At 30.5% G+C, this 26,338-nt stretch overlaps 1 protein-coding gene across 1 annotated transcript in view; it reads right to left on the reverse strand.

Moving 5' to 3' along the window:
• LOC118183362 (glutathione synthetase-like) overlaps positions 1-26,338 on the reverse strand; it is a 53,628-nt gene that overhangs the window by 25,258 nt on the left and 2,032 nt on the right. Inside the window, exons 2-7 of the mRNA XM_035352870.2 lie at positions 20,555-20,735; positions 13,035-13,110; positions 6,588-6,730; positions 6,422-6,464; positions 5,848-5,921; positions 1,049-1,210 (exon numbers count right to left, since the gene is read on the reverse strand). Of these exons, the coding sequence (XP_035208761.1) occupies positions 1,049-1,210; positions 5,848-5,921; positions 6,422-6,464; positions 6,588-6,730; positions 13,035-13,110; positions 20,555-20,735 (679 nt within the window). The remainder of the gene's footprint in view (positions 1-1,048; positions 1,211-5,847; positions 5,922-6,421; positions 6,465-6,587; positions 6,731-13,034; positions 13,111-20,554; positions 20,736-26,338) is intronic.

Consider the following 26,338-nt stretch of genomic DNA (forward strand, 5'->3'; position numbering starts at 1 on the left):
AAAGAAAGCTGTAACAGATTAGCATATTCAGAGTATTTAAAGCAGTATTTATCGTCTTAAAATTTGAGCTTTACTTAAAACTTTGACTGATTTCTGAGAAAAGTTCCAAAATCACATGCAAATTGTTTTTCCAGTGATGTATTATAGACACATTTGCGTCAAATGTAATGCTGCTTAAGGTGAATTAAAAGGGCATTATCAAAATATTAGAGCAAGACTTTTTGCTATATCTATAATTATTTGTTTGTATCTTGTACAAAAGTATAGAACATCAATTCAGTTGAAGATCCAAAAGGGATATATGACAAAGAAAAATTTAAAAATCTGTAAAATTCATTCTTAGTCTAACAAGTGAATCTAATGAAATGATAAGTGGCTATTCTGAAATGAAATGGCTATATGTATTCTGAAAGGCTCCTTATCTGAAAGCAATGCTAAATTAATATAGAATTTTACATTCTTTAAATTGCTATCTAGAAATTAAGGTTCTGTCACATTGTCCCATGAATCAAGAAGGCTGGCAAAGATCTCGCTATGCTAGCTAGTACATATCCGTCCAGCAAAAGCTTTTAAGGAACAAACTGCTCTTTCATTAATAATCAACTGATACAAATATGGTACATAAAAAAGTTAAATAAATATGAACTCTATCTTTGAGATTGTTTAATAAATGAATTCAATAAAACTTGTGCTATCGATTTATACTTACAACCTTCTTCACAAAAATTAAACTGGTTTATCAAGGATTGATTGGGGTTATATAAAAATAAGGCAACAATTTTAAGAGAGTATTGTGACATTATGTTTATCCATTATTGCACTAAATGACATTGTTTGGCAACAGTTTTTAACTGTGGAACATAGTTAATGGAAAAATAATTAAATACAGAAACTAGGAATTCAAGAGATAATTAACACTTTGTAAAATGCTTGCTGAAATATAAATACAGAAACACAATGCACAAACATAGAAGTAGATACAAGGAAAGCCAGTAGAATTTTGAAACACAAATGAAAATAAATTTGAATACATAAGGCTAGAACTTACACAATAAGAGCATCTCCTTTTAATTTGGCACATGTTCTAAGGTCTTTGAAAGTGCATCGTATAACTTTTGTTTTGTTTCCATATTTGAAAATACCATATTCCAGTATTCGTTGATCACAGATATTGAAAGTATTTTCTTCCACAACAAAAAGAACAATAGCACTAAATAAACAATGTATCCAGTTACTACTAAAAAAGTCATTACTTTCATTATGCTATTTCAATTAAAGATAATAAGTAAATATTTTATTAAAAAGTATATAAAACTAAAAGAAATATATAATTAAATCAATTAAAAAAATCTTAAAAGCATTCATTAGTGCATTTATTATTCTTTCATTCGACATACTGAATCTGAAATTGGAGTCCTCACCCAAGTTGTAACAGGTGGTTTATATGGACACATAAGTTCTTTGTAACTTTGCAGATGGAATTTTGAAACATAAAAAGTGTTTTGCATTAAAAAAATCAGGCACGTTAAATACATATTAATATCTATTACTTTTTTGAAAATGTATCTAAACATGAATTTAAAGAATCTTTTCTATATGCAAATTATGCTGCCAAGTTCTTGATATACGTTTAACATATGTGAAAATTACACAGCGAAAAAGCAGTAAATGAATATAGTATAGTCTATATTAAGGTATGGAACAGCTCTAGCTAATTGAATTTCTTCACAACACTAAGTTTTCTTTCCAACTTTAACTCTTCCAATTCTTTTAACTGCACGCAACAAAGAATTTCTGATTAGAGTTAAACAGCATTTTGGTAACATACTTGTTTTTCTTTATAATCCTGAGTTATTTTGCATATACAGAAGAGAAGATCTTGAACAGTAGAATATTTTTGCTAAAATATTATATAAGTATAGCTATAAATCATTGCTTCTTTCAAACATTAAAAATGAATACGATGGATTTCCTCAGAGTAACCACTTTTAAAAGTGAACAGTGTGTCTAAGAACTTAAATAAACATTGCTATTACTACTAACAATAATAATCTTCTCTAAGAAGACTACTCTTTAACTGACCTAGACCAATAAATGCATTTATTTGCGACCACCAAAAACAATTTCATTTTGGTATCAAGCTAAAATATTTCCAAGTACTACACAAATTAAGAAATGTACAGAGTACATGCTTGGGACAAAGTAAAAAAAGTGCACAAAGGTAAATTTCTGAATTACTGATCAAATTTCATACCAAATTTTAAAAAATTTACTAACAAAATTTAGTTTTTAGGCATAATCGTAGAATCGAAATGTGTGTGTGGGGGGGGTGTCGTTTCAGAAAAAGCAGTAGAATGAGAGATATAGAACTGTCCTTTTAATCTGTTTTCCTTTTGTTACTGTTTGTTTTGTTTGTTTCAATTTGTTTTCCTTTTGTTACATACTAATGTGTGGATGAACTTTATAATGTTCCATATACTGATGTAGACAAAAATTAAATATTATAAAAATAATAAATATATTTACTGAGTAAACATTAGTTGAATCTTCACATGCAGTTATATAAATATATACATTATTTTAACAGAATTCAAATCAAATCAAATTTGATAAGACAAATTATGCTAAAAATCACTAGGCGTGGGAGAATAAAATTTGACCAAATAAGTTTCATTGATTCAATAAATTTTATTATTTGCTAAAAACATTTTCCTTATTAAAGGCTAAAAATTATTGCTTATCTATTGGAAGACTGGGAAATGTGACAAAAAATTTGAAAGAATTAGCAACAATGTGGGAATTTTTTCATGTGCCATTCATTATATGCGAGTGTAACAAATATATATGCGAAAACGGTAAGAAAAAATTTTATATTTGTCATTGTTATCATCATATCCATTTTAACATACGATTAGGAGTTGTATTTATTTCTTAAATTTTTATTATTATTTTATGCGATGGATTGAAATGCTAAGAACAAAAAAATTAAATCCTGATGCACTGTTTGATCAAGTGAATAAAAAAAATTCAATCAATTTCATTGCTTATAGATCTCACAAAAATGTTGACGCTGATCCAGCATCAATGAAATGCGAGTAAGCTATCGCCACTCACATTTCATTTATGGCACATTTTTTGTGCACAAAAAAAAAAAAAAAAGGGAAAAAAGTCCAAAAGCTTTCAGATTTTACATTATGCCCAAAGGGGCATTTTTAATATTGTTACCTCTATTTACTAAATATCATGTTTTTCACACTTAAACCATAAAATTCAATTCAGCAGCAGTATCGCAAAATATTTAAAAGAGCATATCTATAGAATTTCTGATACACAGCTTGAGATAAAAATGTCCCCCCCATACAGTGTTGCCATTCCTTGCTTTGAAATTGTTGAGTTTGTTAATAAAAAATTATTTAATGTCTGACAAAATATGAAATACATAATAAAACCAATTCCAAATTAGGGCTTACAGATACCCATATTTGGTGGAGGATTATGTTATTTAAAATTTGATGGCTCTAGGTACCATTGTTTTATCACAATGAGAGAAACATACATACATTTATGCAGGTTCTTCATTATTTAATTTCTTTAAATATAACACAGGATGATAATATTTGGTGGCAACAATTTGAAAAGTGAAATGGATATTTGAAGTTTTTGAAGTAAAATGCCAAAATGAAATTAATAGCCCTTCTTGGCTAACACTCTCTTGGCTAAAAAAAAGGTGAAAATTAACAAAGAAAGAGCTTAAGAACTTGTGTTGCATGGTGCCGTTTTCACTCGAGGCGGACAGTGTCCGATTGGAAAAATGTGATCTTAAAAACAAATCATGCTTTTCTCCTAATGCTAATGACCACTGCATATGTGTCTGGAGCTGAAGAGGTGAGTGATTCAATGTACCATTGGTTACTCAGCAGAACATGTGTGACAGTCTAGGCAGCAATCAGCTGGTACAGCCATTCACCATTAGTCATGTTGCAAGGTACTCTGACTGTTTGCAGGTACCCTGATGACATTTTGCAGCCAATCGTACTGCCTATGCTAGCAGGTCATCCAGGTTCTGTTTTCCAGCAGAACAATGCTTGACCAAATACAGTATGACTTTCCCAACAATGTCATCGATTGCCCTGTCTACAGGCCTGTCACCTATTGACTATGTTTGTGACATGTTGGGCAGGCAAATTTAGCAGCATACAATATGTCCCAGCTTGCTCAACAGCTGCTCCATTTGTGGCAGAATCTACCACAAAGAAACAATGCAAACTTAACAGACTCTTGCCCAGCTGAGTATCAGCTTGGATAGCTGCCAGAGCTGGCTTTATCATCTACTGATTTTCACATTCTCCGTACTGCTACTTGTAAATAAAATGATTTCTTTACCCCAGTTTTTGATAGTTTATCTAATAGAACGCTATATCACTGCCGAGTTTTGTAGTTGTTGCTCAATTCTTTCTAGATGCATATATGTATATATAATGTTGAATGATCTAAAATTCACTTAGTTCGAAAACTTCCTACATATGGGTTCCCTCTTTTTTGCTACTTCTACTAAATTTATATTAGGAGATAATATAATCAATATTTCTTTAGTATATATATATATATATGCAACACAGTGCATATTATGCTTATACAAAATTTTTGATTGAAATGGTGAAATATAAAGAGGTTTCGCGTATCATTAGTATTAAAGGCATATGGAGGCTGAAAGGCTGAGTTTTGTAGTTGTGGCTAAATTCTTTCTGGATGTATATATATTTTTTGCAACACAGTGTATATTATGCTTGCACAAAATTTTTTATAGATATGGTAAAATATAAAGAGGTTTCATGTATAATTAAATGCACATGGACTGATATTGAAAGATCACTAAAAGTAAAGGAAAAAATCAATTGGATTTATAATAGTTTTATACTGTGCAGAATATATATGACACTGATCCAACTTCAAAAGTTGCCAAAGAAAGATACAGAATTAGAGATTATGTCATTGTGACACATTCATGACTAAAAGAGGAAAATAATTATCTTTAATTTTACCTCTCTGAGTGGTGCAGGTTTTTGGACCTGTGCAGAAGACCTGTATTTAAACAGGATTTATTAGCTAAATTTGTATAATTACTTATTTTAGTTTCTATTTGCATAAACTTAACATTCATGAAGATGACATTTACATTATTAAAGGAAGTAAGAAGGCTAAATATCTTAAATTATAAGCTAATATATATCAAGTAACAAAAAATCTCATGACCGGATAAAGCACGTCATGCTGCTCAGAGTTTGATTGAAAATATTTTTATTTACAGTTTTACTTTAATATAATGATCAATATGAAAAAAATTTTTAAAATGGGGTGGAAAAAATGGACTTTTGTTTGATTCTAATTCTAAAATGGTTTGTTTTCATTGAGCTTGAATTCTAATGGTAAGTCCAAAACAAATTCATTGTTAAAGTTTTAAAAACAGTAATAATTGTTTTAAATTCTTTTACTACCTGTATTGGGAGAAAGGAGAAGAAAGACTTTTAACAGAAAGAGAGAACATTTTCACACTTAAATTAAATCATATTTGGTAATATTTTATTCAAAATAACTCATATTAAATTATTATATCATTTTCCCATTTTGTGATGTAAATAATTTTACACTTCCTAATTTATACTGATCCTAATTGATCAGTTTTACACTGAACCTAAAATTTAGTAGTTATTACAGTTTTAAGAAAGGGAAGTAAAATTTTATTATAGCTTAATGACAGAAAAAACTCTAAAGAGAAATTTATCACAAGTCAATAATGCCTTCATTCTCAATACACAAAATGCTTTACTAAAATGATAAAAAATTTACTTTGGATTTCCATATATTTTCCATGCAGCAAAAATTCCTTTTGCAATTTCAGAAGTAGCCTCATTTAATGGCAGCTTTGAAAGAATATAATAAACTTACGTAAGATACATTTGAAATTGAATGTAATGAGACAAATACAAGATAATAGTTTGTAACGAGTAAAATGCCATTATGTTTTTAGTTGTAAAATGTTAATATAAAATTTTTATTTTGAAAAACAAAAAAAAATCTAAAAAATTTGATTTAAAATACATAGCATGAATATACTATATAATGCTCGTTTTCTTCTATATGGAAACATTCTGAAATGTAATATTCTGTTTTTCATAATCCTTATGGCTAAAATACATTTTATTATCTTTCTAATTTAACAATCAAATTATTTTCTCAGATTTCATGCAATAGAAATATTTAATTTAATAAGAAAATTTTAGAACATGAAAGTAACTTACACTACTATGCTCACATTCTAAACAGCCAGGTTTATTCACATATGATAAAGTGCAATTAATTTCTTGATTACAAAAATTATTATAAATTTAATTGAAAAGTCAAAATATATATACTCACATACTTTGTGTTCAAATCCTTGTTGACCAAATTTTTTGAACACAAATCTGTCAAATATAATAGTTTTTAAGTATACTTTCTAAGTGAATAATACCAAAATAACATATATAAACATGCCAATAACAAAATTCCTTTAACACTTGAAAATAAATGTTATCAAAGGAAACAACCTATGCAAATCTCGCATAAGTGGTGCTATTCCACCAAATCCAGATGCTATGGTGTTGTTTTCGACTTGCTTTATGCCCAGTATTCCTCCAGAAGGATTTGAGTTTAATAAATAATCTGAGCGAATCACGCCCAGGCTCCACCGCTGCAAAGAAAAATGTTTCATAAAGCAGTGTATACAAATATACTATAGTCTTCATTTCATTTTAAATTTAGAAACTTTAAAATATGCCAGGGACTGAAATCATATAAAATGGGAAATAAAAGTTTAAAAAAAGTAATAGGTAATTTTTTAATTAATATAATAAAGCTCTTATTTGTTAGAAGTCTGTTACAAAACAGAAAACTAAAATACCCTTCTGAAGCAAATGCTCTTGCTGTTTGACATTTAGTGATGTCATCAACTGTGCAATGAAATGTTGCATATTTTAGTGCATTTCTGAAGGGTCATTAGGAACAGCAAACTAGATTACTTCTGACAGAAAAACCCATAATTTATGTAAATTAACACTTTCTACTGCATATGGCCAGTCAGAAGTAAAGTAGCCTTTGCCACTGTACTCGATGTTAAAACAGAAAATTGACAATTACCACTTTTAATGTAAAAATAAAAATTACATTCAATACTACTTTTTAATGTATGTTAGAAAAATAATGTATATTCTGAATTTAATGCATAAATTCGAGCTCTCACCAAAATGAATTAGTAAAATGCTCTATTCTCTGTAAGGAAAATCAGTTATTCTGTTGTTTTATTTATTACCATCAAAACAATACTTTGAAACTTACACATACAGTGGTGCCACCCTATACATCATTGATGGTTCCAGAACTTTGGATGTATACCAAATGAATTTCTCTAATAAGAAATAAAGGAAAAAAAAAAAAAAAATCTGAAAGGTTTCAGATTTTAAATTACATCCAAAGGGGGTATTGTTTTAACATTTTGTGTGTTACATTTATTTATTAAATATCATGTTCTCTGCATTTAAACCATAAAATTCAGTTCAACAGCAATATCGCAAAATAATTTTAAAATAAGCATATTTTTAGAATTTCCGATACACAGTTCCATGTGCTGGAGATAAAATTGGATGGCTCTAAATACCATAAAACACAAGAAACATACATACATTTATGCAGATTCTTCATTTTTTAATTTCTTTAAATATAATACAGGGTGATAATATTTGGTGGCAACAATTTGAAAAGTGAATCGGACATTTATAATGAACCAACGCAAAATGCCAAAACAAAAACAATAGTCCTTGAGAGCTAATTATACCTTTGGACTAATAATTAATATATTTTTATTATAAAAATCCTATTTTTATTATTTTTACACTGTTTAATATTAAAATATAAAGGCAATAAGTGCAAATACAATTTTTTCAACAGATTCTAATGTCATTGATCTTTGTTTGGTAATAAATTTTACCCCCTTCACTGCTTCAGCAATTTAAAAGCATCTTGCGCTTGATTTTCACAATTACAGACACTATTGTACTTGGCATATGGTATGCAATAGCCAAATCTTGGATATGCATATCATCTTCATACTTTTCAATAGCCCATCAGTGACCAAGCAGTAAAGTTGCTGAACACTGATAATTCCACCTGAGTTCAATTCCATGGCTGCATGTGCACTTTTGTGTTTTTCAATTAATTTAAACCTTTCTCATATATTACGTGGATACAAACCAGTTTCTCTTAGAAAGTTCTCCGTGAAAGCATCTCTCTCCTTAGGCAAATAGTCCTTGAATGCTTTGCAAATAAACCAAATCAAACCATACTTTTCAATAATCTATTTTTTTCACCTCAGTGGTACGCCTAACAATTTTCATCGCTTGACTCTGCTCATCAACTTTCCTAAAATTCACTGATAGTGAATTCACAAAACATTTATGGAAAAAAAACACAAAATCACTTGAAAATTTAGAGTTGTAGAAGAAGTTGTTTACTGAATAATACCAACTGACACATTTTTGCATCCAAACATAATATGTACCAAATTGAAAGTATGTCTGCTGAGTGGCCACTAAATATATAGTGATCACTCAGTGTGTTTGGGAAAAGGTCTGAACTTGAGAGCCACTAAAATGTTGTTTTAAAGTGAAGATTTGATTCTAATATGGCGGTTTTGAGTCTCAAATGATTCAGAGGAACAAAACATGTTCGGAACTCATTAATCAACTTAGTTTAAGGCTTCAAACCACTTTTCCCTTGTTAAGTACTGTCTGAAGCGTTAAACAGAGGAGATTAATGTTTATTTTTGTTTACTGTTCTATTTTGTATTACTTTCAGTTTAGAATACGTATTTGAAGTTTCTTTTAATTTTACACGTACTCCTTTTGGGTTACAACTTTCATTGAGAAAGAATTCGTTAGGGCCACCATAGGGAAGAAATTATAATTTATCATTCAAGTTCCGACTTTTCCTTTTAATTATATATATAAACAAGATTTTAGAAATTTCGAAATTAAGATTACCAGTTATCAATATTGATTATATGCATATGTACACTTTGCAAAAAAAAAAAAAAAAAAAAAAAAAAAAAATGAGACAGTTTAATATCTCCCATTTTACTGGACCAATTGTTGAAATTTAATTTGCATTTTCCATGTCTCGAAAGCGAAAGTCGGATTAGATTTATATACAGCATTGTTCTAACATAGGAATTGTGACACAAAATCGGACATTTTCTGAAATAACATACCAATTTTTTCCATATTTCAATTTTATGGCTCAAATTATGCCTAGATATTAAACATTGTAATTTTTGGTGTGAAATTTAAAAATTTATCTTGGTAGACCTTTTTCAGTTTACTGCAAGAATAATTCACTTGGCAAAATTCTTAATTTATAGCAAACTATTTTCCTTTAATTTTTTCATTGCCAAATCTCAAAACATGCCAATATGTAAATTTACATATATCTTAAGAAATTTTGAATAAAAAATTGATTTTTTGCAGGTGTGCTTAGAAATACATCTACTTTAAGATGATGGTAAAATTTTATAGGTTATGATTCAAATTTTGTTTTGAAAAATTTATAAAAATTATTTAAAAATACAAATTTTTTAAATTAATCATAAAAAATGGGAGAATTTTATTTGGAATGAACTTAGATTTTGAAATGTGAAAGTAAGAATCAAATAAGTTTAATTAAAAAAAGAGATATTAATAATCAATTAACATGGAAGAGCTAAAATTTTGAGTGCTAATTTTTTTTAAAAACTACTGGTGTGATTTTTACAAAACTTAGCACTTTGGCATAATTTGAGTCATAGAATCAAAATATGGAGAAAAAATGGCATGTTATTTCAGAAAACATCTGATTTTGTGTCAAAATACCTATGTTAGAAAAATGCTATATATAAATCTAATACATATCCTAAGTCGCACTTTCGAGACATGGAAAGCACAAGTTAAATTTCGACAATCGATCAGGTAGAACAGAAGATATTGAACTGTCCCATTTTTTTTTTTTTTTTTTTTTTTTTTTTTTTTTTTTTTTTTTGCAAGGTGTGCGTGTGTGTGTGTAATTCTGTAAATACATTTTAATGCAGCAATGTATGAAAAATATAGAAAATCAATGCATTAATGAATATTTATTGGCCATAATTATAGTAACATTTAATACTTGGCTCTCAACATAACTATACATTCAATATAACATAAAATACTAATTACAGCATGGGAATTGAATACAAGGACATTTATCATAACTTGTATTTCTCAAGATTAGTTCTTTTCATTATGATTTCTAAAATTTTCTTTAAAGCAGGGCTCTTCCTTAGAAAATGGCAAAAAATCTGAATTCATTACAGAATTATAATATATTTATGTAACTTCTTATGTTTAAAATTGGCATTAATTTTTAAAAATAGGATTAAATGCTCAAAATACATGCTTTGCAGCATGACTTTTTAACAAAACTACATTTACATATTTCTTGCTTTTGATATAAAAAAGCTTTTTAAACTGCAGTAATTTTACTGAACTGCATATTAAAAGCTGATTTTTAACTAAAAATTAAGATTTTATTCTATTATCTAGTTTATCAGAATAATTTAAAGCTTCCCTTTTAGTATAAATTCTGTCTTTTAGTTTAACCCATAAGCACATGCACCAGGTGTTTTGGACCTAGTGTTTCTTGCTTAATTTATAAAACAGATTTAAAAATAATATAATTTTTTAAAAAATATAAGTGTATTTTTTGTGACTGGGAAAGGAGAAGGCAGAATGATCATCTAGCAACAGTGAAAGGGGTGCATGGGGCAAAAAAGATTGAGAACTGCTCATCCAACAAGAGAAGATCCTTACCCACTGCATGTTCTAATGTTCTGCAGTCATTTTACACGAATCTGATAGAGCATAAAAGGAAGCAGCAGAGGCTGCAAGTTCTTCTCGTAAACAAGAAATAGATTTTGAGGACTCAAGATAAATATGTTGAATATTATCTTGGCAAAGACGGAACTGAATAGATAGCAGAACATCCATGAAGGAGATCATGTAATGTTGTGTCACATTTTCCAATTGTAATGCCCAATTACAAACCTCTTACGTGTAACAAAGCAGAAATAAAAGCTCCCTTTGGTTTACTTTATTATGCTGCCATTAATGACAGCTGCACACCTGAGTACGAAAGATGTTTGATCAAGAGATGAAATAAGAATGCAAAATTTTTTTACTATGATGTTTTCATTTTTTTCTTTGATGTCTGAAATTTGATGATATACACAGTTATCAAGAGTGAAAAGAATTCGATATACTAGTCCCCAATAAGAAAAAAAGTTAATAATTTTCAAAAAGTGTATTACATTTCTGAGTATTGTACCATTGATGCGAAACTATAACAGTTCTGTAGAAGATGTCAGATTCGACAGTACATCAAGAGCAAACCTGCAAAATGTGCTATAAAAATTTTTGCTCTGTGTGATACCCACACTTTCTATACACATGATCTGGAGCTACCCAATAGACAAGTGTTGGACAGCCACTTAATGAACATTTTTTAATAAGCAATAAACCAAATGACATCACAGAAACTTATTGCTCCAGTTACTCAAACTAGCAGTAATATAACTTTGGATAACTGGCCCATGAATTTTTTTTAGCGTTAGAATTGATGGGGGGGGGACTTAAAACTGCTGCTACATTTAGGAAGAATAAAAAATAAGTTTCTAAACAATTTTTCCACATAAGTCAAGAGCTGTATATTCCTCACTTTTAGGATTTTATGAGCACAAAATTGCTTAAAACGTTCCTAAAAAAGGAAAATTTGCTTTAGTGTTATCATAATATATTTTGGACAAGAGAATCAATTCAACTATGATTTATGTAAATTTGAAATAATTACCTGTCACAGCTTGATCAAAGGAGAAGAGTAGATGAGATGTGTGGAACATATTCAGTGTCAAGAAAAGTTGATTGGCTTTTGACAATTTTCTTTGGTTTATTAAATATCACAGGCAGAAATTCTTATATATGCAACAAGGTAGCAAACCAGTTGTCATGTCAAAATTATTTGAAGGAACTTACTGTTGACAGAAACATTTTCTTGAAAAATCAGAGAACATAAATATAACCCAGAGTAATAGAAATAGCTCTAAAGGGATCCTAAATTTATCAGATGACAGACTAACAAAACCTGGGAAGAAATTCTAAGCTCATCATTGATGTGAAGAGTTTCCAAAGAAATCTGATTGAAAGACTTTATCTGTTTGTGAAAAATGCAATAAATCATTGTGTAAAACCCATTCATTTATTATATGCTGAAATTGCTTTACAAAGAAAAGTGATAAAACTATTTCAGTGGGGAAAAAAAACTGAGCATAATCAAGAAAATTAAATAAATGTGCTTTTGGGTACTAAAATATCGGCATTGCAAAAAAGAAATTACACTCCTGAAAAATGCAAGTGATCATGCAGGAGTATTGCAGGCTTGGCTTGGCACTCAAATCAAGGTAAAGTATACCAGGACTATATATTAAACTCAGTGGCACAACAGTGCTTTCCTGACCATGGCCAGGGCTATATACTACTTATCAAATATTGCAAAGCTGCAGACTGCTCTGTAACATTTTCTAATATCACAATTGTATTCAAATAATATTTATTTGTATGGTCTTTTAACATAAATAGATTAATGACAGCTTGATCACATATTACTAATGAAGCCATGTGAAAAGTTATAAAACAGAATTCAAACAAATTTTGCATAATCTTATAAAATATTTAGCAGTAAACGGATTATAGCTTTCTTAATGAATAAAGATGCTTCGATTAATAAAACTGAATAAAAAATCTAAAAATATAATTTAAGTAATCTTGCATATAAATAGTAATACAGTGCTCATAATTTAAACTATTAATAAAAAACCGAAAATTACTAATATATATATATATATATTTTTTTTAATTTTTGAAGATTTTTATATAAAATACCTTTTTTTCTCTTTCATAATCTACAGCTTCAAATATTTCAAAAATTTTCCTTGTAAATTCATCAGCTTCAATAATGCTAGAAAAGAAATTTCTTATCATAAATGTTATGATTACAACATACTTATTTGCAACCTAAAACTAAGTTGAAAGATTTTTTTTTTTTTTTTTTTCCGTTATTGAAATAAAGTTGAAAGAATATTTTACATCAGAGGATTTAATGAACGAGAAGTTGTTATTTTAGATACACATGGAAAGTACATAATGCAAAAATCACTTGCAAAATCTTAGATTTATAATTGGTAGAGTTTTGTATCACAAAAAATACCTAATGCAAATGCAGAAATGTATTAATGATTAAGAAAGTTTGGTCTTTCCTCTTTTTATTTTTTTTATCTATTTCTGTGTTGGAAGTTTTTTAGTTCCCTAGTTAAAATGCGAGCAAATGAAAAGTGTGATAATTTAATTCTTGGAATGCACTCACAAAAATATATGAGAGATCATGTGTTGGTGGATACTGCATACTTCTCCGAAATATTGTTGAATATGTCACATTTATTGGATGTGAGTTATGTTAAAAAATCTTCACTCTTTCAGTACTGCTTTTAATTTTAGAAATGGCAAAAAATCAGAACTATGGGAAAAGCAGGAATGATTTTAAATCCAGAAAATATTGGTACTGATTGTGAAGAAAGTGATAAAGAAGCTACTACAAATGAAAAATTTTAGTTGGATTATTTTAACACTCCGTCGGGCGCAATATGTGTCAGAACATGTACGGGCGCATTGACTCTGAGGGGCACTTTTTGATTTACTAAACTTTTTTATATACAAAAAGTTTTTCCTTACAAAAATCAAATACTATCTATTAGTATTAAACTTCCACAAATTAAAAAAATATGTAAGGGGCTATAAAACAATTTTTATAGTCTTAAAAGAAAACTATTTACATTAAACAAATTTTGCAAAGTAACTTTTAAAGCTGTTGTACAAGACTAATTACAGATTTAAATTTAATTAAAACTAGAACATAAGTATAATCTCTCATTCATCTGATACATTAGGCGATATATGTCCTTCTATTTCTCTCTTATAGCATGGAGGAAACATGAAAGCTACGAGAGGCAGGTTGATGTGCGACACTTTTTGTTATCATATTAGCTTAATCTTTTGTTAAGAGTCTCCAAAAAGTATGTTTCACATTTGCGTCTTTCTGGAGGTATCTGGGCTCATCATAATTTTGAGGCTGTTGTTCTTGGTTGGGAGTGTATTTCTTTAAATTTTGTCGTAAATGTACTCACATCAAAATAGACTTTAGACTTCGTTGAGCAAGTTGTTCAAACACAAGTTCATTAGATAGTTGTTTTATGAGCAGCCTTCTTTTAAGAGCTCTGTACCCATTAAATACATATATGATCTGAGAATTGATTGCTGTTTAATGTTGTAAAAACGATTGCCATGGGCCACAGTTTTACATTCCTAGACACATTATACAAACTGCATATTTTATCTACAATACCTACTCTTAACTTGGTTTTATTGTAAAAACTGATTATTTCTGTTTTTTTTTTTTTTTTTCAGTAGAAGGATCAATAGTTTGGTCATCATGCAATGACGACACAAGAAGACATTTTTGTTTTTTCTTGGAACGTAGGACACCAAAACATTACCATTACTACTGAAGCCAAAATGACTGAAGTGTTGTAGCCTGGCTTTGTCCCAAATAAAAGTCAGCATTTTCTTCAGTGTTGTCTTCGATTCCCTCTTGTTCTGTCTCTGATCCCTCTTCAGGTACCTCTACACCATCTTCTGAATCAACATAGCTTTTGGCATCAAAATCTTCTTCTTTGACATCCTCATCTTCTTCATCTGATGCCTCCAATAAACATTGAATTTCTTCAAGGTCTTGTAGGTTTCTCAAATCTTTTTTTTTTTTTTAAATTTATTTTTAACCTTTTGAAGCCTGAATTAAACAAATATTTATAATGTCATTACAAAAATGTCTTAGTCAAATTTTGTAAGAAGCAATATTTTAAATTATTAAAACATTTTGCAATTCATGACATGATCAGGCACAATGTGTCTGAGCCAGAGCCCAAAAATATACTCAGTTTTGTAGATAATCATAAAATATTTTATTATATGAAACTGCTAACCAAAAAATTGGATACGGTTTTAAAAAAATCACAGAAAACTTACTTGTCAAATTGCAACGTGATCGAGTGCAATAAGCCTATTAGATCATTTCATCTGTTAACTGGAAATGAAGAAATATATTCACTGACTGACCTTACAACTGCCAGTGGCACTAAAAGATGGGAAGCTAACTGAATCGAGAAGGAGTGACAACATTTGAAGGAATCAGGACAAACAAAAGTACTCGAGGTGTGCCTAGCAGATCAAATGTACGCGATGGAGTGTTAATGAGAATTCTCGACATGGCAGTTATGGATCTCAAATAATGAAACTTTGTACCTTAACAAGAAATTATGGTGCTCTATAAAAATAAATGCACCTGTGCATGAAAGAATAATCCCAAAGCAGCTCATGCATGACATAAAAGAGGCAACTAAAATGGGTACCGAACATATGGGAGTATAGCTAGGCAGCCTGCCCCTGAGTATTATATAAGGGGATTGGTCCTCCAAGTTGGGTATTGGGATAACATCCCCAACCTGGGAAAAAAATTCTCTATTTCGAAGGCTGAACTAGAAAATTTCCAATATTCTTCTCGTAGATGAACTCGGGAGAAGGATTAAGAACTTGAGTTTTGGTTCATGGAATGTCCATTCCCTCTATCATTCTAGAACCCTACAGGAGCTTATACAACAACATGATAGGTACAAGGTAGATATTGCAGCAGTCCAGGAATTGAGGCAGACTCAGCAGGGTACAGTGGAAATGAAATCTTATATATTGTTCTACAACTTTCTTGACAAAAAGCTCATAGAGGGAGCTGTCTTCTTGGTAAATAGGAGAGTAAAACATCTAATTATGGATTTTAGAGCTATAATGGCAAGATTATGGAAGTTATGCATTGGGGGAATTTTTTAATTATAGCATTATTACTGCACAGACTGCTACTCATGACAAAGAAGATGAACAGAGAGATATTTTATGGAGCTGTCCACTTAATGATATTAAACTTTTACTTGGTGATCTGAATGCTAAAGTGAGTAAGGAGAAAGAGTTTAGACCCAACATTGGTATGTATAGTGCACATGATACATCTAATGATAATGAAATCCACCTCATTGAGTTTGCTATTGCATATGATCTAGTGACTGGTAGTACTGCTTTGAGCTTAAAAATATTTACAAACACACTTGCAAGTCACCAAATGGAGCAACTTTTAATCAGACTGATCCCGTTCTTATTGATACTAGACATTTCACAAACTTGATTAATGTTAGAACTTTTGAAGGAGCTAATATGGATTCCGATCACTTTTTAGTTCTAGCTAGTATAAGAGGCAAAAAATCTCCAATTCTACTAAACTATCCTCAGTGCCAATAAAGAAGAACTTAAGAAACTGAACAGGTTTGATTGTAATAAGCTTAAAGAGGAAGAAGTGGCTAGAACTTAAAAGAAAGACATTGGAGAGTGGCATTTCAGAAGTGAAAATACACCCCCCAATCTTGAAGACCTATGGCTCAAACTAAGAACAACAATATCCAATACTGCAGGTGTAGTTTTGGGCCATAGAGCTTGATGGAATAGAAGAGTTTGGCTTGATGAAAAATGTAGGCTCACAAATAAACAAAAACTGGCCACATACAAAAGAACATTACAACATAGTACTAAAAATATGGCAGAAAAATACTGCGAAGCATGGAAAAATGGAAAGATTCTTTGGGCTACATGAACAACTTTCAAGGAAAATAAATTTAAGGAAGTCGAACAGCTGAAGAAGACCAATGTGTGAAGTGCATTCTATCAGAAAGTCAGCTACTGTCAAACAGACTTTAAAGCCAGAATCAAATTTTGTAAAAATAAAAAAGGTGATAAAAACTCTCAAATTTTGGAAAGACAGATCAAGCATTTTGAGAACTTGTTAATACGGAGTGAAAATTCTAATTCTTTTGACATTACACAGGAAAAAATCTTGGCCGATTCCAGGGAATTAGCACTACCAAGTTTGCATGAAACAGTATCTGCTGTCAAGGAGCTTGGAAACTACAAAGCATATGGAATTGATCTCATATAGACAGAGCTTCTAAAATATGGAGAATCAAGAGTTATGGAGTTTTTCCATAGAATCATTCAGAAAAGGAGATTCTTTGGTTTGTGAAACTATAGAGGGATAAGTTTACTGTGCACTTGCTACAAATCTTTTTCCAAAGTACTGTACAAGAGACCTATTCCTTATGCAAATAGAATTGTTGGTGACTTTCAATGTGGGTTCTGTAAAGGTAAATCCATTATGGACCATAACTTTGGCCTTAGACAAATTATGGAGAAATCCCACAAATTTAATATTGATTTGTATCTCTTGTTTATGGACTGAAGTGGCATATGATTCCATTGGCTGCAATGAATTATTAAGAGCAATGTGTGATTTTGATATTCCCTTAAATATAACAAAATTGGTAAAATAATATTTAATATGACTTTGCAAATGTTCTGATTCAAGGATACTTTTCTAGTGGTTTCCTCATCGATAAGGAATTTAGATAAGGAGATGCCCTATCATACCTTTTATTTAAAATTGTATTTAGAGAGGGTCATGAGGAAGTCTGGAGTAAATACCAGGGGCAGTATTTTTAGAAAATATGTTCTAGTACTGGCATTTCTAGATGACATACCAATGGTGACCATAAGCAAAAGATATCTAATTGCATCTAAATAGCATTTGAAGCTATTGAGAGAAAATCTAAACCAGTGGGCCTTGTTATTAAACCAAGATAAAACTAAATATATGGCTATTACTGGAAATACTTACACCCCAACTAACTGGAGTTTATAAATTTGAAACGCTTACAGATTTCATTTATCTGAGATCAATGTTTAACAAAAACAATGACATCCTACCTGTGCAGCTAATAAAGCTTTTTATGGATAAAAGCATTTATTTAGATCTGGCTTTTTATGTGAAAAGATGAAGCTATTACTCTACAAGATCCTAATCCATCCTGTCCTGGCTTATGCTTGAGAGATCTGAACTATGACCGCAAAGGAGGAAGGGATTGTGGGTACTTTTGAATGCAAGGTCTTCAGAAGTATTTTCATAGGAATTCAGGAAAATGGTATCTGGCATAGAAGACACAACACCGAATAAAACCGAATGTTCAAAGAGCCAGATGTTATTCATTACATTAAAATAAGCTGCCTCAGTTGGGTTGGACATGTTATCCATGTGAACAACAGTAACATACTAAAAGAAATATTTTCGGCTAAGCCAAGTAACACAAGAAGAAGAGGAGATCTTCGATGGATTGATGCTGTAGAAGAGAATTGTTTAATCTTTAAAACTAAGTACTGGAGGAATTTGGCTGATAGCAGAGGTGTTTGGAAACATTTAGTTCAGAAGGCCTTGGATGATTATGATAAAAGTAAAGGAAAGGTATTAACACATCGGTCAAAATTGTTTAAACTTACACCAAAAAACCATTTGTGAAACAAAACAAATGTTAACACTGAGCCTTTTTTTTTTAAATTCCGATTTAAGATTATAAATGCTTTATTATTTCAAGCAATTTTCCGTTCAACTTCATATTATAAATTCTACATGTAATTTTACTCAATTTAAACTAAAGTTTAAATCAATTTAAACTAAAGTTTAAATCAATTTAAACTTTAGTTTAAATTCAGTAAGATTGCATAGTTAGAAAGTTAGAAGTTAGAAATTTCTAAAATCCACAATTACAAATGCCCCAGTGATTCCAGATTTCGGGCTTCATACTGCATTGTGACTCATTTGCTGCAAATTTTGGTTCATACAACTCACTATACATAAATTTTTCATACTATAAGTAAATTAATTGATAAAAATGAAAGGAAACACAACTAGTACAAATAAAAGTGATACAACTATAAGTCGCATTTTAATTTCATGAGGTGGTTATTCAAATACAGTACAAAGTCTGTAATCCGGACTCCTCGGGACTTCGGCGATTCCAGATTAGGGGTTTTTCCGGATTATAGATCATAATTTTAAATCTGGTACGATGACATGCAGAAATTATACAATTAAAAATATGAAACTGTAATTTATGAAATAAAGAGCAATTATGATATAAAGGGTATCAAAATTTACAAAAACAAAGCTTAATATTTATTTGTTTACTTTATTAAACATTTCTTTCAATGTAAGTTGTTAAAGTTGCTTTGTTTTTGTGCTAATATTTTCTCTTTAATTATATAAAGACATAATTTCTTGTTCAGTTACAAAGTTCCACTGTTCAAGTCCTGTAATTGCTGTGTCGAGAATACTGACTAACTTGTCAATCGAAATTTTTTGTTTTCAATAACCTCTCTGTCACTTTCTTCACTATCGGAAGCGCGCATGGGTAAATGCTTTATTGGCTTTACGCGCACATCAAACGCGCATGCGTAAGTTTGTGGCTTTGAGGTCCGGATTATAGATCATTCCGGATAATGGATGTCCGGATTACGGACTTTGTACTGTACAGTTTTTATTTATTATTATATATATATATATATATATATAAAGAATATATCTTTCTTAAATAGAAAATCCTAGGTTATGAAATCCATTAAAAATTTTTAATTAAAAAAAACTAATTAGACAAAAGTGTGGCTGTGTGAGCAATGCTCATAAAGATGACTGTTGGCAGGAAAGAAGCCAAACCAAACTCGCAACACATGGTGCTGAGGAAACATGCCAAAGCAGAAAAAGCATTAAATACAGAAAAGTACAGAAAGACCGAACAAAGAAAGAGGAAAAAGAACCTAATGATATTTGCTTTTTCAAATACCATACAGTAAAAAATTAATTTATAACTTCCAAACTACTTCTTTACATCAAGAAGTATTAAAAGATAGCTATCTATATTTCTATTGCATCACACATATTTTTATAAATTAAGCTTGCTGTTATGAACAATATTGTTTGAGGGAATTAATAAATTGATTTCAGAATGAACTGACACTTAAAATTTAGTGCTTAAAATTAATCACAGCCATAGCTTTTAGCACCTGGGGACAGCTAAAGATTTTGCCCCCCCTCCTGTGTGCCAAGAATGTAAAACATTTCATTCTAAAATTTCATAACATCAATCTGGCATCCTCTGAATGCTGCACCCGGAGACAGATGTACCCCTTTTCCCCACCCTAGCTACGCCACTGAGATTGACTAACATGCATGGAAAAGCAGCATCAGGTAAAAAACTGCAGAGAACAAACAGTATTCATATTTTTGGTTAAAGCATATTTATTATAAACAAGGAAAAGCTCAGGTTTGATCTCAAATGAATAAGAAATTTTAACTGTAAAAATATTTGTAACAAATTAAACTTGCCTTAAAAGGTGAAATCAAAAAATTATTTTTCAAATCAAATCACCTGGATAAGCATTCTTTAAGAAATATTCTTGAATGTGCGATTTTGTGCAATATGAGATTCAAATGTGGTTGTAATTCATAAACAAAAGTAAACCAATTTTCTGGAAAAGGTGAGGGAAAAAGACAAAACGGTAATGGTACTCTGGCATCTTTAGTTAAATCAGATGGATGCATAGCTATTCCTAAAATAAATAAATAAAACTATTATTCCCATTCAGAAACAATCTAATAAAGTAAATATTTTTTATCTGATACAAGCATTAAGCACATAGAGCATAAATATTTAATAATAATTGAGTGATTTTTAAACTAATAAAAGTAAAATTAAAATTAGAATTATTTAAGAAAAGTTTTAAAAAAATACATATGCATAAATAAGAAAATATAATTACATCTTACACTAAAACACTTTGGCTTTATTTGTTATAACATTTTCGGTGCTAAAATAATAATAAACTTGCAGATAGTATATCTTTTCTCAATAACTGAGGAAATAATCAAGAAAATTAAATCGACAAATTACATGATCAGTGTTATTCCTATGATTTTTTTTTGAAGAGTAAAAATACTCCTTGACTTTTTTAGGAGTGAAATTCATTTTTGATGAGTGAAATACGGAAAAAGCATCAATTACATATACAGAGACAAATTTTCTATTAAAAAAAATTTTTTAATGGACAAAATGAAATAGAAAAAAATAAGGATGCTATTTTGTTTTTTGACAATTATAGCATATGTTAAATATTAGTAGAAAATATTAAACATTATAAATAACAGAATTTATTTTATAATAAACATACTAAATGAAATATTTATTTAATATTACAAATTTAATATCCTTTTCCCTTGATTTCCTTACAATATCACAGCTCTTTCAAAATTAAAATTACAAAAAACATTTCCCCTTTGTTCTTTGAAATCTGGGCCTTGCTCAGATATTCTCGTTAGAATTTCCAGGTGTTTTTCCCCAATCTATTTGATCTTATTTTGAGTAGAAAATCCTCTTTCAAAAACAGCCATTGACAAAGGTATAGTCATAGCTATTTGTGCCAGGGCTGTAAATCCTGGATATAAGAGTTCACCATCTAAACTTGATGAGAACAACAAATTAACAAGCTGTTTAAATTTGAATTCTCTCTAGCGTGCATAAAAACAAGATGCTCTTGCTTTAACTCTTCTGCTGAAACACCCAAAACCGAAGTAGAATCTGGCCTATAATAATGTTTAATAACATTATCTAGGGACTCCAATCGATAATTCTGTTCCAATCTGACACAAGAGGGATTCAACAAAACATCAAAATCCTGCAAAATATGCATCTGCTGCAAATTAAATCTTTCTTGCAGATTCTCTATCAGTGCACTCAAAAAAGCATTTTTAGCACTCATGAAATCATTTAAAGATTTAATAGAAACAGATAATTTAATATCTTGAACTCGATAATGCCCATTTTTAAGAGCAGACTAAAAATTCCTTTAGCTAAGTGCCATGACCTACCTCCTTTTTCATTTCCTGCATGCGATTAATAGTTGATTCTAGACTGTTAACCTATACAGAGAAGTCCACATCATTGCTCTGAAAAATTCTTCTGACTTCGTTCATAATCAGTAACACCTCTCTCAAAAATGACAAGGTACCTGCAAATGAAAATTGTGAGCATTGCTTAATTAATCCTGAGCCCTTGTCCATAGGATTGCTTGTTTTTCTGTTTGCAATTATGTCTGTCAGGGCAAGGATCACAGCATCATAACTGATATGACATGCATCAACTGCATTCCCAAGTGACAACCACTGAACAGCATTTATGTCTTTGAGAGTTAAGTTTGCCTCATTTAACACATCTTGCATCAATTTCAGCTTTACAATCCTAATATTGGACGACGTGTGAAAATAAGCAGCATACAATGAACCTAAAATTCTCTGGCAGCTTTGAAACAGAGATATTCCATCAGCAGCTTGGAAAATAGCTAAAGCTAAACGGTGAGCTATGCAGTGATAGTGCAACAAACTAGGTATCATATCCTGAAATTTTTTGCCAAGTCCATTGTTTTTCCCCATCATAACAGCAGCACCATCTGTTGAAAGAACAACAACTTTTGATAACGGTACTTTTTTTTGTTAAAAAGCTTTATTATTATTTCTTTCAGTGTATCTGCATTGCACTCACCCGATAGTTTTAAATTTGCCCAAAGACTGTTCTGACTTTCATTGTTTTTCAAATATTTCACATATATAATTCATTCATGGTTAACTGAAATATCTGTTGACTCATCTATCATTAAAGAAATATAGGGACTTTGTGAAACATCCTCATCCAAATTTGATTCTAATACTTCCGAAATAGATTTAGTTATGTCTGTAACTGAATTTGAGATAAATTCAAGCGAGTCTCTTTCACAGTCTCATTTCCACAGGATTTCATAAGCATCATTAAAGGCTTAAATTTTGTTAAAGGAAGTTCATTTCCAATGCTGTAAACAGTTTTGAACACTGCCAAATCGCCATCTGTTGCTGTAGATTTTTCCTTTTCGATGATATTTTTAAGAGCTTTAACATCTTTCTTGGCATTTAAAGTAAGCCTGTGTTCCATAGTTTTTTCGTGGCGAGACAGAGTACTCCTTTGGAAACATGATGAACCCATCACACCCATGCCATTCTTCATATTGGCAGATTGACATGTTTCACAAAACATTTCATTTTCCTCTTTATTGAAGAGGACCCAAGGAAATTCTTTAAGCCACTTACTTAAAAACTTATCATGTTTAGAAGTTTCTTCTGGTTTTTCATTAATCTTTGGTTTCTTAGCTGACCTCAGCTGGTTGACACTTGGCTTGACAGCTTTTTTATAAAAAAAACTCCTTGATGGATTTAGAACTCATATTTAAATTAATTTTTTTCCTTGAATAATTGCTTCGGTCTCAAGGGGACTACCCTATTGAATTAAATAGTTTTAAAAAATTAGTTAGAAACTAAAAAATATTTTTGATAAGCTTATCCTGAAAGCTGATCACTAGTAGAAACTTTTGTTTTGTTTTGCAGACTGTATGGAATTTCTTAAATTTAAAATTTTCTTCAAATGAGGTCTTAATTTTGCTTAAATATTAATTTAATTTGCTCAAAATATTAATTAAGGAATTTATCTTACAATCGCGAATACAAATTACAATCGTTTTAAGAGCAACATTTAGTTAAAATCAGTAATCAGTTTGGCGACCTCGCTCCATCAAATTAAAAAAATAATAACAATAAAAATTATACTTCTCTCCTACAGAATATTTCAAGAAAACAAAAGTATTTACAGCAGCATTTGTACACTCCGAAAAAATACTTATTTTGGGGCAAAAATCAGTAAAAATCTCAAAGTTTACACAAAATACTGATTTTTGAATAGATAGATGTTAGCTAAATATCGATTTTCACATGGGGTGACTCTTAGATGAATTAATTTCATATAACCAGAACATTAAGTCCCAATTTGCCCACTAGAAGATCGAAAGGAGGTGTCTATTACAGCCGACAATTATCGATGAGATTCCAATTTTTGTACCGAAAACCGTGATAAAATTGTTATTTTTTTAACGAAACGATAGCAATAAAGCACCCAGATTTACGCTGTAAGACTAGTGAAGATAATGATTTTTTAAAAAAAAGAAGACTGGAATTAAAATTTTATTTTTGTACTGGTAGTTCTCGGTAAAATTTTTTCTTGACTAGCGCAGAATAATGAAAGAATTAAAAATGCAAACACTATAAGCATAAAAATAATTTAAAGGCATATTAGAAATCATGCTAGAAAAATTTTTAAAAAACTTAATTACCTTTATACGGTCAAAAGTCTTTAATCTGGATGTCCATAATCCGGAATGATCTATAATCTGGACCTCAGAGCTACAAACTTTCGGCGCATGCGTAAACGCAATCACGCAAAGGTATTATGTGCATATACGTTTACGCATGCGCATAATATGTTTACGCATGTGCGTCTAATGTATAACAGACGGTATAAGCTATGCTAAAATTATCTATTTCAGTTATTGTTGCAGATTGCGTTGTTCCTTAATCCTCTAATTGGATCCGGCTTATTATTTTTTGCAGACTGTTAGAGCAATTTTATAAAATTAAGCTTGAAATTTCGATTATGTCAAAAAGAATTTCCGATTCTGGAGCTGCCAAAGAATCTACAAAGCGAAAGCATGTTTCGATGTCCATCAAACAAAAAATGGAATTGCTGCAAAAAAATGGATAAAGGCATATCCTTTGTTTCTCTAACCATTCCGAATCTGTTTATCAATTTCACGCTGCTCTCAGGGGGGGGAGGCGCAATGCATCGCGGCGGCGCAATGAACTGGAAGTTGATCTGTCAACACTATCCTTATCTTCAAGGCAGATGTTTTTATTTTATTCGGCTTATAATTCCTTACTAAATGTAGTATTTCATCTCGATGTACTCCGTCTTTGATATGATTTAAATCAAATTCCTCATCATTATAAATATCACGAATACACATCAAATAGTTTTCTGGTTGCAATTTTCTAATTTCGACTATGCGTAATGTATGCTTTAGGCATATGCGCGTTGAAAGAAATGTTTAATAAAGTAAACAAATAAAAATTAAACGTTTTTTTGTAAATTTTGATACCCTTTAGATCATAATTGCTCTTTATTTCATAAATTACAGTTTCATATTTTTAATTTTATAATTTCTGCATGCCATCTTACCAGATTTAAACTGATGATCTATAATCCGGAATCGCCGAAGTCCCGACGAGTCTGGATTAAAGACTTTTGACTGTGTATGCTTTTAGTTCGCCTTCAATTTTCTGAAAAGAGTGCAAAAGATTTTTCCAGCTTGTAATGTGAAATTTCACCGAACTCCCAAACTACGTGTGTCGATAACCGATTTTACTATTCGAATGACCATTCAGTAATATAGAATGCTTGACGAAATCAGTGCTCGTAAATATACAATGAAGCTTCAATTTCTTTCTTCTATTGTCTGGCCATGATTGTTAAGTCAGCACGGTTCCATGCAGTGCCACACCTGTATTCCTTGCCATGGAGATGTCGAGTGAAAATGTCTCAGTGGTGTTTTAAGTAGAAAAAAATATTATTTGTTGATTTTGGTGGGGCGCTATGCATTTTTTTTTTTAAAGCTAAACCTTTGTTAAAAATTCAGTGCGTGAAAATATGCCTGGCTAGTTTCTGATTCTGATTTTCAATGCGTGAAATACGCATTAAGAGGCGTTAAAAATATCTCTGTACATGATGACACTAGACCTCACGTCTGGATATTTTCAGATATATATGAGGCCAGAGGATGTGCTAAAAACTGCATTTATCAACAAACTGGGTTTACATCTACCTTAGAATGCCATTTGGTTTATACAGAGACTCCCACAATGTTTCAAAGAGCCATGGATTTGGAGTGGAAGTGATTTTAATAAGTGGCAGATCCGTAATTGTGAAATGACCCTCCCACTTCATACTTTGACTCTTTTATTCCAATATTTATACCAGCTTAAATGTCTGGATATATTTCAAGATGCATATATGTGTACTTATATGTTATGATGGCAAATATTTTTGAATGTGTACATGCAGCTTTAACACTGGAAGGTTAAAAATATATCAATTCAACATGATTTTTTCTAAAATAATTATCTGCATCTGAGTGGTTCTTTAATTACTTTTTCACATTTTAGTCAAAAGATATTTTGGTTAATCTTTGGATTATGGTAATTTGGCGATTTTTTGGCGACCTGCTACAGCAACCTACTATGTAGT

This window comes from Stegodyphus dumicola, chromosome 1 (genome assembly GCF_044657685.1).
Source record: "Stegodyphus dumicola isolate Sdum_Otavi_A_Nest chromosome 1, ASM4465768v1".
Classification (NCBI taxonomy): Eukaryota; Metazoa; Arthropoda; class Arachnida; order Araneae; family Eresidae; genus Stegodyphus; species Stegodyphus dumicola.